We start from the raw sequence: 12,793 nt of genomic DNA, 5'->3' as shown, positions 1-12,793 counted from the left end.
TCATGAACATCTACCTAGAATTAATATCTTCACTGAAATGGTATTTCCAGAGTCTGGGAAGCTAGAGGAAAGTTCTGATCTAGGGTACATACCCCAGGCCCACTGAGTCAGAATCTCTGGGAATGAACCTCAACTCTGTTTTCAGCAGACCCTTACACTCCCAGATTTGAGAATAGGCTGGTGTGAGACAGGATAGAAATACAGAGAGCTTACCCAGTGCTCAGTTACTATTGCCCTATGTGACCTCAGAGCGGGCAGGCTGGAGCGAGGCTGGCCTGAGGACCTAGGTTTTCATATCATCCCTCTCCCTGCTCTTTCTTTGCCAACTTCTCAATTCCTTTCCTCAGTGGTGTTATGGGAAGCATGTCTAAGAAAGGCTAGTATTACATATACAATTTGTTATATATATATAACAAATGTGTAACAAAATATATATAACACATACATATAGAAACTATAATGAATATTATATATTAAATATATAATATATATACATTTGTATATTATGTGGTATATATTATATTGCAAAGATTTTCAACTATGTAACTTTACTGTGTGCATCACAGTTTATATACTTTAAAAAGGTGAGATGGTCTTTCTTGCATGTGAAGCAATCGATGTAAAAACATAGGAGTCTTTCTAAATATAACTTAAAGAAGTATTTTCAGAATAAATGTTTACCAAGGTCAACTTCAAAAGTGGCTTTGTGAATGGTTTACTCACTATTGTCCACTGATGCTTTCTGTGATAGCAGCCTATGTTTTCAAACTTGTATTTGTTCATAAAACTTTAAACGGGTCACTTTTTTGACATCGGTGTGGCCTCAGTTGGACTTTGGGGTTGAAGACTCCCAGGAGCACATTTGTGATTGCAGTGTTTCCCTTGTAGGCGGGACGGCCACCAGACAGAGAGGCTTCCTGGGGTGCATTCGGTCACTGAGGTTGAATGGGCTGGCCCTGGATCTGGAAGAAAGGGCCACGATGACGCCAGGTGTGGAGCCGGGGTGCCCAGGACACTGCAGCAGCTACGAACACCTGTGTCGCAATGGAGGGAGATGTAGAGAGAGGCCCAGGGGTGTGGCTTGCGACTGTGCCTTCTCTGCATATGAGGGGCCCTTCTGCGAGAGCGGTGAGTGTGTCCTCCATGAGCAGGATGGAGAGAGGAAGGCACATCATTTTGCGGGGTGCCTTGTGTTTTTGGTGTTTGACCCCGTAAAGAAAGGCTAAGGCGGTTCTCTGTGATTAGCTAGAGTTGTTTCTGTCCCAAATTTGACCATTTATCTTGGAAAGAGGTATGATTCTCTTCTTGAGAAGCTCTTGACTACTTATGTTGGAGCTGGTATCATCGAAGCAACATTGGGAAGAACTATAACTCGAAGCATACGTTTACACTTGGCATTGAATGCTGTGTAAATCTGAGATGAAGCATTTTGCGGGCAATAATAAAATATTGTTAGTCCTATGTTATAGGAATATGCATGGGGATAAGTTATCTTTTTAATCCATGCTTTATTATTTCTTTAATCTGAAATATTTTTAAATTGTAAACAACCTAGAAAAACATGACATCATTGTTTTCTCTCTTGAGATATTTAAGGGTTGGAGATATTGTATAAATACACATAGAGAAGAGCCTTGCATTGACATAGCGCTAATATGACAAAAATGAGTGTCATTCCAGAGATTTCTGCGTATTTTGGAACTGGCTCGTCAGTTATCTACAACTTTCAAGAACATTCTAATTACACCTTCAATAAGAACTCCAGCTCCTTTGCAGCTCTATTTCATGAGGATCTGACACTGGCCGGCGAAATAGCCACACTGAGCTTCCGGACTACAGGGACGCCCAGCTTACTCCTCTACGTGAGCTCCTTCTATGAGGAGTACCTGTCTGTTATCCTTGCCCCCAATGGTGAGTGTTGGGACCCTGAAAACAAAGATACTGAATTAGAAAATCAAGACCATAATGAGATGGGCCCTTTAGGTGTTAAACTACAAAAAGGAAACACAATTTCAAGGCTTGCCATTCTCGTTCTCTTAGGAGTGGTTTATTTTTCATGATAACCTCAAGTGTTTATCACTAAAGTTAACATTTCAGTGATTACATTTAAGATACATTTCTCCCATGAAAGTTTGATCATTTTATGTATTTGATGTGCAGCTATGCTTCTTGCTATTCTGGGAGGTCTTTCCTTCTGTACATGAATAAATTAGTTTTGCAATTCACTTTGAAACAAGATATCTCATTTTGTCCATGGAAAATATTTCCTCCTTCTTCTCAGTAAAGAAGTATATTAAACTGTATAAACTCCAACATTCATAAGCATCAGTTGACTATAATTGTTCTTTACCCATCAGTGGTTGAGAAGTCATTCATGTCATATGTACATACAAAGACAAGTGGGATGAAAGGCACACATCCCATGGCCACCAGGGGTTTTCCAGGACTGTTCCAGATGGAAAACCAAGACCGAGTTATAACCCTGCTTCGCAGAGAGGAAGGGCAGAAACTTAACCTCTGGAAGATCTATCACAGGCAGTATGGGAGTGATGGGATAGGGGGCACATTTGTGAAGGACACCAGGAGATTTAGATATTGTAGCAAATCATTTGTCTGTCCTCTGTCTCTTGATTATGGCAGAAACATTAGGAAAAAAAAATTCTGGTTGTGTGAAAAAAATTCATTATGCAAATGTCAGCAATACATTAAAATGCATTAAAATAAGTCACATTAAAAGAAGTGATGCTTATAGAAACCGAATGTTAATGCAATATTGCTTGAGGTTTTACCATTTAATACTATGAATACCACATGAATAATTAACTTCGAGCCTAGCTCAGAGTTCTCATATGCTTCACTTAGACTCTTTCCTTGAGTTCAGGAAAATGGAAGAGCTTGGAAAAAAACGATTTGGTCTTGACTTTTTAAAGAGCATAATTGGGGATCCCTGGGTGGCGCAGCGGTTTGGCGCCTGCCTTTGGCCCAGGGCGCGATCCTGGAGACCCGGGATCGAATCCCACGTCAGGCTCCCGGTGCATGGAGCCTGCTTCTCCCTCTGCCTGTGTCTCTGCCTCATTCTCTCTCTCTCTCTGTGACTGTCACAAATAAATAAAAATTAAAAAAAAAATAAATAAATAAAAAAAATAAAATAAAATAAAGAGCATAATTGGATTCTGCATTCGGCCCCGGAATAGCACACGAATGAATGGTCACCCTTCCAGGGAAAGGGACTAACTGGTGTCCTTAAGCAAATGCTCAACAAATTCAAATTATATTAAATAAACAAAAAACAAAATGTGCTTTACAACCTGCATTGACCGTTTTTTTATAAAATTCCACCTTAGTTAAAAAAAGTCATTTTTGTCTTTCTTAGGAAGTTTGCAGATCAGGTATAAATTGGACAAGCACCATGAACCTGATGTTTTTAACTTTGGTTTTAAAAACCTTGCTGATGGGCAGCTTCACCAGGTGAAGATTCACCGAGAAGCCGCGGTGGTCTCTGTAGAGGTAAGAGGGTAGATCCACAACAGCAACAGTAAGCAATCCTGTGGCCCTCAGTGTGTGACCTCCAGCAAAACTTGGATCATAAATCCTAGAAAGAGACCTAGGAAATGGGATACCCAGTCAACACAGGCTTCCTATAGAGTCTCGGGGACAGATAATGTCACAGTGTTTTGTTTCGCAATGTCCCTTTTGTTTGTCTGTTTGTGTAGCAAGAGGTTGACAAAGTTATGATTAATATTTGACCACTTAAAATGCCAAGCTGTCCTCATCGGTAGGGGAATGCTGTCTGGCTTCTCACGGTAATTATTGGAGCTATTCTGATGGGAACCTATTCCCATCCGACTACAAAATAAGTGAAGGTTACAGAAATGTAAACACAAGGGAAAAAGCAAGATTTTGCTTAAAGTGGGAATACTTTTTTTAAAAAGCATCAATGTTTAAATTATTCATTGTCACTGGGTTTTGAAGAATAACCTTTATATATTGAATCCGTGCGAATAATACCTTTTTCTGCTCGTGTTACTAATTTCTATTTGGAATAGGTAAAAGCTTGAAGGTTTGAAATAGCTTATTGCATCTCTTTGTGGATCGTACCAATTATAGACTCTTAAACCATGAAGACAAGTAGAGGGAAAAGAATAGGCAATGGGGTGGTGTGAAATCTGAGGCATTATAGGAATTCTTATAAAACAGTTTTCTCCTTTAACCTTTGTGATAGCTTGAATATGTGGCTCATTTTTACCATTGTTCTTGGTCTCCCTTTGATTCCCATTCTCTTATCATCAAAATTGCTCACCATTTTGATGTTTGCTTCTCGTGAAACATTTAATAGGTTAACCAGAATGCAAGGAGACAAGTCATCCTGTCGTCAGGGACAGAATTCAATGCTGTCAAATCCCTTATGTTGGGGACAATTTTAGGTAAGTGGCAGAAAGGGCACCCCTACCCCACCACCCCACTACTCCATGACATGGATCAGAAGTATTAGGTTGCAAACACAGGAAGCGTTCATCATACTGAAGGAAGCTCCTTGTCATATTCATGGTTTCCCAGTGAGTGACAATCAAGGTAGAAGCTGTTCTTTTGTCTGAGTGCACCTGTAATCATGAGTAAGGGCCATCTGCGTGAGCAAGGGTGATCCCCGAGAAGTGCCTCCACACTTACCCTCTCACTTGGCAATCAAGCAGAATGCAACTTGGTATTTTTCTAACAATTGAGGGAAGGTAAAATCAAAGCAGGTATCATGTTCACAAATTATATATTAATCAGGGATCAAATGCAGAAATCATTTAATGATAAATATAGATTTACATTTGCAAGAAGAAGAGAAAAGACTTAATTTTCTCTTAGCAAGTGATGTGTTCAATGCTCCCAGCTACTCCTGGAAAGTCACAGCCTGAAGATCCCACATACACTCTTTATGACTCTGAGTTATTCTCCATAAAAGTACCGGAGTAACAGCATACTATACTAGTTAGGCATCAAATTATTCAGGCCTTTATATTTCTCCTTGTTACCAAGAATTAAATTGAAATAAAAAAAATTTTGAAAGGTATCTTTTCTTTTTGATCATTTATATATATAAACTGTACGTGTTACCAATATTTAAAGTCATTTGGAAGAAATCCTCTTATGAGGATTTTTATGTTTATTATTCCTGCTCTGGTATGTGACACCCATCTGGCTCTGTTTAGTCCTAGATTAATCCATGGAGTCTTTATTACCTTTTCAGCCAATTATACAATGATTCTTTGATCATTTCCTCCACTCCACACATATATAACATCCCAAACTTCGGAGATTTAGGGGCAGCACATGAATGGATATTCAAAATATGGTAAGAAGCACAGTAACTATTAAAACTATTGCGTTTTTTTTAAAAGATGATGGGCAATACAATTTTGAGTTCTTATTTTTCAGAGGAAATGTCACAAATCCCTAGTAAATGGTAAAAACAAGTGCCTAACGTTAAATGGTACAGTGTAACCAAAAGCTCCATGTTGGTCATGCAAAGTTACAGATACAGATTAAGCTGGTTAAGGAGGGTACCCGATTTCTTTGCTGTGAAAATACAGTTTTAGCATCACATAATGAACAGCAACTTCAGGCTGAAGTGGTGGTCCTGCTTTCTAATCATGCCTTAAATGGCAGTAAAGAATTGGCCTCAACGGTGTGTTGTCAGAAAGGCAGTTGCATTGTACATGATTTCATGTGGCTCACTGTTCCAGTGTCCTGGGAACATGCAGAATAGTCACTGAGCAGTTAACACAGAAAGAAAAATGAGAACAATTGTTTCCCCTTGTGCGCTGGGAGATGTTTCTAGCTCTCGTAGCCCATTGGAGAAGGGACTATCTCAGGCTCTGCTGTGGGACTGTGGATATGTTTTCTAGGCATTTTTGGACATCCATGTTTTCAGGACATTAGTGGATTTTCTATTCTACTTTTTTTCATGTTTTTATTTAAATTCTAGTTGGCTAATGTACAGTGTAATATTAATTTCGGGTGGAGAATTTACTGATTCATCTCTTATATACAACGCCCAGTAGATTTTTTTTTAATTCTATTTAGAACAGTAGCATAGGATAGAAAACCACAAGAACTGGAAACACTGGAAAGAAATAAGCTCCTCCTTTGGCTTTCACCCATGAGAATAACAGTATACATTTAGCCAGAGGGAGTAATAAAATTCCTAAAAATTCAAAGCTCACATTGAGTTTCACAGAACAGTGGGATGAAACCCCATCCTTGGCTGTCATCTGAACAGTATCATAATTGTTTTTAACATCCAAGCAGAAAAGAATTTTCTCCCTTTTTATCTGGTACTGAGCTCCACTTTCTGGCCCTATGGATAGTTGCTATCCTTGGTTTGAACAGAGTAATTGATCGTCTTTGGGGTGTGCAAGTCCGAAGGCTCCACTTCCATACAGTCCTGTAGTCTGTGAATGGAGTGATGGCTCTGTTTGCCCCCAGAAGTCTCTCATCCCTCCTTCCTGGCTGGAGTGGTGTCTGTGTGCATCCTTTTCCAGCCATAGGACAGATAGGGTCAAGGAACAAAACGAACACACCACATATAACTTCCTGCCCTCAGTGACTCCAGCTTCTGATAGAACAGATGAAGCATGTTCAGAAGTGCACATGACACCAGGGAGAAAGTTCCCATCAGGAAGTGTGATGTTGACAGGAATATTTTAAAAAATAATTTAGCTTTCAATTTATCATCTGAAAAAAATAAGCCATAGATTATGGACACTGATTTAATAACTAAACTGCATTATATAAAGGGAATCATTTTCATAAAAGAAGAGAATAATACATTTTATCATATACATTTTTATTTTCCTACAAGTTAATACATAAAGGGCAATAGCACGGAATCGAAGATGTTAACGTTTCTATTCAAGAATGGTATATTCAAAAGCATCTCTCTCAGGCTATAAAAATTAAAGTTGAAACTCAGCAATGAAGTTTATCGCCTGAAGCAATTGAGTCTAATAAAATTATAAATATTCATTTCATCTGTACCTAGAGGTACGCATCTTGATCAAAGGCTAATAAAACTTTTCATGTTTTAGATAACTTTATTTCAGGGTGGGTGGCTTCTGTTCCGATTTTGCTGCCATTTTCAGACCAGTTAATAACTATGAGAAGACTACCATCTTGTGTTCAGATTTGGGGAATATAAGCTGAGCTTCCTTTCATAAACATTGTAAAATAGACTAACAGATTGGCTAAAAGGAGCCATTAATTTTCCAAAGAAAGTTGTCCCAAACTATGGCAAGCTATCCAGTACTTATTTTTTTGTTAGCTACTTTGACTCACTGAGCTATCCACTCAGTAAAAAAGCTTTGGCTCTAATGTGCACTTGTACTTCACTGGACAATTTGAATGCCTAGCAACAAAACACACTGTACCTGCCCTCAAAGCACTCACAATATAATAGGGAATATAAACAATAAAAGAATGTTCATGACTAATTGAATTTATCATTATTATAATTTATCCTAAGTACTTTGGAAAAAATGGTTCAGGATCATCTTCTAAATTAACTCTTCTAAATTAGCTCTTGGTCTTCCCATTCTTCAGTGGTCTTAGTAATGATGACCAATCAGGTTAAGTATTCCCAGTTACTATAAAATAATTTTAGTAAAATCCTAGTTTAAATGCAAATTGTTAGGTTTCTAATTTCCTATCTAGTCTTGACTTGAATTTGGCCTATAATCAATCCTAAAGTATGAGAGCTTTAAAATACAACAACCCACTAAGGTGCCCTAGCATTTTTACTAAATTTTATTTCTCTAATGACTTTTGTATAAATAGGATTCTGTTGATTTTGTCTTTTATGCACTAAAAAACAACAGCAAAAATTCCCCAAATATCAAAACGTAAATCTGTTTTAAAGTGTGCAGAATAAAGATGTGCCTTTATTTTAAAAAATAATTTAGCTTTCAATTTATTTCAAGTTCCTCCTGAGAAAGAATACAATAGGTTGAATGTAATTCAAATCAATATAGTCATGCAGATAAATGTTAGTGGGTCAATTTTCTACATGGGGAAAGGAAATCCACTGAAGGATCATATGTTGAAATGGAGCTCCATCTATGAGAATTGGATAATAAACAATTTGTGGAAATTACCTACTGCATGGTAATACCTGCATGGACAGACCACAGTTTAGATATTAAAAAAAATCCATTGACTTATGTGACATATGTTGTCTTTGCTATGCTCTGCCTAAGAATTTATCACATTCAGGAGGAAAGTCATGGAGTAGAAGACACAAAATAGTTTATAAAATTTCAGCAATATGAATATAAATGCAAAGATCCTCAAAAAATGTTAGCAAATCTAATCCAGTAACAAATAAAAACTGTTATACACTATGACCAAGTAAGATTTATCCTAGGAAGTTAAGGTTGGTTCAACAGATAAAAAGCAATCAATGCAATAAGCCATATCAATTAAATAAAGGACAAAAACCCCATGGTTACCTCAATAGACACAGGAAAAGCATTTGAAAAAAAAATTCACACTGGTTTCATAATAAAAATACAAACTAGGAATAGAAAGAAACTTCCTCACATGAAAAAAGACATCTACAAAAACCCCACAGGTAACATTATACTTAATGGTAAAATAATGGAAGTCTTGAAAAAAATGGAAGTCTTTCCCTAGGATCAGGAATAAGATACAGATGTCCACTTTCACCACTTTTGTTCAAGACTGTAGTACAGGTTTGACTGAGGGTTATTAGGCAAGAATAAAAGAGTAAAAAGTTACCAGAATAAAAAAGAAGTAAAACTATCTCTTTTTGTAGAGAATATGATCTTGTAAGGAATCCATGAGAAGGGCAGCCCGGGTGGCTCAGCGGTTTAGCGCCGCCTTCAGCCCAGGGCCTGATCCTGGAGACCCGGGATCGAGTCCCACATCGGGCTCCCTGCGTGGAGCCTGATTCTCCCTCTGCCTGTGTCTCTCTGCCTCTCCTTCTCTCTGTGTCCCTCATGAATAAATAAATAAAATCTTTTAAAAAAAAAAAAAAGGAATCCATGAGAAAAGCTATTAGAGCTACTACACAGTTTGGTCAGGGATCTTACATCAATATACAGAAATTTATTGTGTTTCTCTATGCTAGCAATGAACCATACAAAAATGAAATAAAGACCTAAATGTAAATTCCATTTAAAATAGCACCAAAAAATAAATAAATAAAATACTCTGGAATAACTTGAATAATACAGGTATAAGACACATACACTGGTAACTGTGAAACGTTGTTGGAAGGAATTATGAAAGACTTACATAAATAGAAAGACATCCATATCCATGTTCATGGATTAGAAGTTTTAATATTGCTAAGATGGCAGTGCTCCCCAAATTGATCTACAGATTCAACACAATTCCAATCAAAATCCAAATGACCTTTTTGTGGAAATTAGCCAGTTGATCCCAAAATGCATTATGGAAATGCAAGGGACTCCAAATAGCCAAAACACTCTTGAAAAAGAAGAAGGAAGTTGGAGATCTTATCCTTAATTTTAAAACTTGGTACAAGGCTGTGATAATCAAAACCATGTGGTATTGGCAAAGGGCAGACATACTGACCAATGGAATAGATTGAGTGTCAAGAAGTAAAACTATTTATCATGTTTGACATTGCTGCCAGGTCCATTCAAAGGAAGAACAGTCTCTCTCTCTCTCTCTCTCTCTCTCTCTCTCTTTTTAAAGATTCCATTTATTCATTCATGACAGACGCACAGAGAGAGAGAGAGGCAGAGACACAGGCAGAGGGAGAAGCACGCTCCATGCAGGGAGCCCGACGTGGGACCCTATCCCGGGTCCCCAGGATCACACCCCAGGCCGAAGGTGGCACCAAACTGCTGAACCATCGGGGCTGCCCGGAAGAACAGTCTCTTAAACAAATGGTACTGAGCTTACTGGATCTTACAAGTTAAAAAAGCAATGTTGACCTCTACCTCACATCATTTACAAAAATTAACTCAAAATGGATGATACCCCCCTAAACGTGGGGGCTAAAACTATAAAAATCTTAGATCGAACTATACTTGTGCATTTTTGTGACCTTGGGCTAGGCAATGGTTTCTTAATTAAGGCTTCTCAAAAGCCTTGGGCTAGATCATGGTTTCTCAAAAGCACAAGCAAGAAAAGGAAAATAGATAAGTCAGCCTTCATCAAAATTAAAACTGCTGTAATTCAAAACATATTACCAAGAAGGTAAAAAGACAATCCACAGAACGAGGAAAAACATTTGCAAGTCATGCATCTCATAAGGAACGTTTGTACAGAGTATATAAAGATCTCCTACAACTAAACAAAAAGACAACTCAATTTTAAAATGGTCAAAAGACCTGGTCAAAGATCAAAATCAAACACATTTCTTCAAAGAAGATATATACCAATGACCAATATGAAAAGATGCTCAAAATCATTAGCCATCAAGGAAATGCAAGTCAAAACCACAAGATATCATTTCACCCCCAGTAGGATGGCTGTGATCAAAAAGACAGTAACAGGGGTGGCCTGAGTGACTCAATCAGTTAAGCATCTGCCTTAGGCTTAGGTCATGATCCCAGGGTCCTGGGATTGAGTCCTGTATTGGGCATCTGCTTCTCTCTCTCTCTCTCTCTCCCTCTGCTCCTCCCTATAGCTCACTCTCTCTCACTCTCAAATAAATCTTAAAAAAAAAAGAGAGAGAGAGAATAACAAGTGTTGTGGAGGATGTGGTGAAATTTGAACTCTTGTGCATTGGTGATGGGAATGTAAAATGGTGCAGCCACGTGGAAAAAATAGTTTGACAGTTTGCTTGAAAGTTAAATGCTACATAAGAAATGTTTGTAAGAAAGTTAAATGTAGTTACTATACGATCACTCCACTTAGGTATATACCTAAGAGGATTAAAAACTTATGTCTAGACACAAAAGGTGTATACAAACCAGCATAGTAGAATTGTCCACTAGTAACACAAAGTGGGAATAAACCCAGTGACCGTTGATTAAGGAATAGGTAAACAGAAGTGGTATATATACAAGGAAATATTGGCCATAAAAACTAATGAAGTACCAACACATGATACAATATTCATGAATCTTAAAAACGTTACGCTAAGTGAAAGAAGATAAACACAAAAAGGCACATGGTGTATTATTTTGTATGAAATGTCCAGAATAGGCAAATCTATAGAAACAGAAAGTAGTTTAGGTTTGCCCAGGGCTGGAGATGGGTAGGAATGGGATGTGATGCCTTAATGTGTACTGGGTTGCTTTTGGAGTGATAGATTCTGCAAGTGTATACTGGTAATGGTTTTATAATTTTGTAAATATACAACCCCCCACCCCGAATTGTATACTTTAAAATGGTGAGTTCTAAGGTGTATGAATTGTATCTCAATAATAAGAAAAAAAATCAATTAGAGATTTATGTCTTTTGCCAATGCCTCTTCTGTACACACAGCGGGGAGAGGTGAGTGATGAGCCATAATTGACTGTTTATTCTGAAGTGAGAATGAGTTTATTCAAGAACAAGGTGTGATGGGAGATTGGGGGTAGAGAACTGGAGGGGCCCAGGGTTCAGGGTTGCTGAGACAGAGCAAGGCCACATCGGGGAGAGAGAGGCTGCTGCACAATTTTGAAAGGACAAAGAAGCTAAGAGCAGCAATTATGTAGAGTTCTGATGGTAGCCCCTTGTTGGGGTGAAAGGGTGGCAGAGACCGCTCACATGTCATCACACCAAGAGTTGATGTTATTTACTGAAGACTACTTTTCCAGTTGGGTACCTACTGGCAGTGCTTGTTCAAAGGGCTTAGGGTCCCAAATTACTAGCCCTGATTTCTTCTCAGGCATTAGTTGCAAGAGCGGGGATATTTAATGTGTGGTGGGCATGTATTTTGGGGAAGAGGGAATAACTAATTCATTTCTTTCTGACTCTGAAAATCAGGTCCCTCCAGCTCTGAATTGTTTGAAAGACAGACTGGAAAAGTTGGTCTACTACTTGTTTTCCAATTAGTCGTTTATCTAGAATTTTAAGAAGCTCACTCTGCTGTTTTAGCAATTCCAAAATAAATAGCAGGTCGATTCGATTGAGCTGCTTTCATTCACCAGGTGTTTTTAAACCTTGATTCCTGCTGTCGCATGTACAGAGAAGTTCATTCATTGTCTTTGCTGTGTAGTCCCTTATGGCTTGAGTATGTATTTGTTTATTCTCACGTTGATGGGCTGCAGGATTGTCTTGGAGGCTACTAATCTCCTAAAGCAACTTTATAGTTATACCTCCTTCTATTATTATCAGTTACTTTTAGGATTAGATTATGTATCCTTGATTTACCACACAATGACACATTTGTTGTCACGTATTATACTTTTGAACATTATTTTTTTTTGGAAGACGTCATTATTGCTGTTGCTTAAAACAGTCAGTGTTCACTTCATTTTATCCATGTTTACACTTTCTGATGTTCTGCACTGCTTCCTGCAATTCCATGCACCACTCACTTTGTTTCCTGATTTTTCTTGCTGATGAGAGCCTCTGGCAGTGCTCCTTCTACTGTTCCAGTGTTTACTGCCCTTGCCTTCCAGAAGCACTGGCATTGTAGATAGCAGAGAGCTCTCCACACTCATTTTAATTGTTTAGTTCTTCCTTTCTCTTGTGGATTTTTTGTTAAAATGCTTGTTATTCACAAAAGCGGAAATCATCCCACGTATTGGAATGTACAACCCTGGTGATGTGTCTTAAGGGCGGTACTACCCAATGTCTGAGACAGTTGAGAATGTTTATGTCC

At 38.1% G+C, this 12,793-nt stretch overlaps 1 protein-coding gene across 2 annotated transcripts in view; it reads left to right on the top strand.

Moving 5' to 3' along the window:
- LOC609770 (contactin-associated protein-like 3) overlaps nt 1-12,793 on the top strand; it is a 190,422-nt gene that overhangs the window by 165,283 nt on the left and 12,346 nt on the right. For both annotated transcript variants that reach the window (XM_038527282.1, XM_038527281.1), the window contains exons 18-21: nt 889-1,128; nt 1,681-1,911; nt 3,374-3,507; nt 4,337-4,424. In XM_038527282.1, the coding sequence (XP_038383210.1) occupies nt 889-1,128; nt 1,681-1,911; nt 3,374-3,507; nt 4,337-4,424 (693 nt within the window). The remainder of the gene's footprint in view (nt 1-888; nt 1,129-1,680; nt 1,912-3,373; nt 3,508-4,336; nt 4,425-12,793) is intronic.

This window comes from Canis lupus, chromosome 1 (assembly GCF_011100685.1).
Source record: "Canis lupus familiaris isolate Mischka breed German Shepherd chromosome 1, alternate assembly UU_Cfam_GSD_1.0, whole genome shotgun sequence".
NCBI classification, from domain to species: Eukaryota; Metazoa; Chordata; class Mammalia; order Carnivora; family Canidae; genus Canis; species Canis lupus.
The sequence above is the reverse complement of the archived record's forward strand: the minus strand, read 5'-3'. Positions and strand labels throughout refer to the sequence as shown.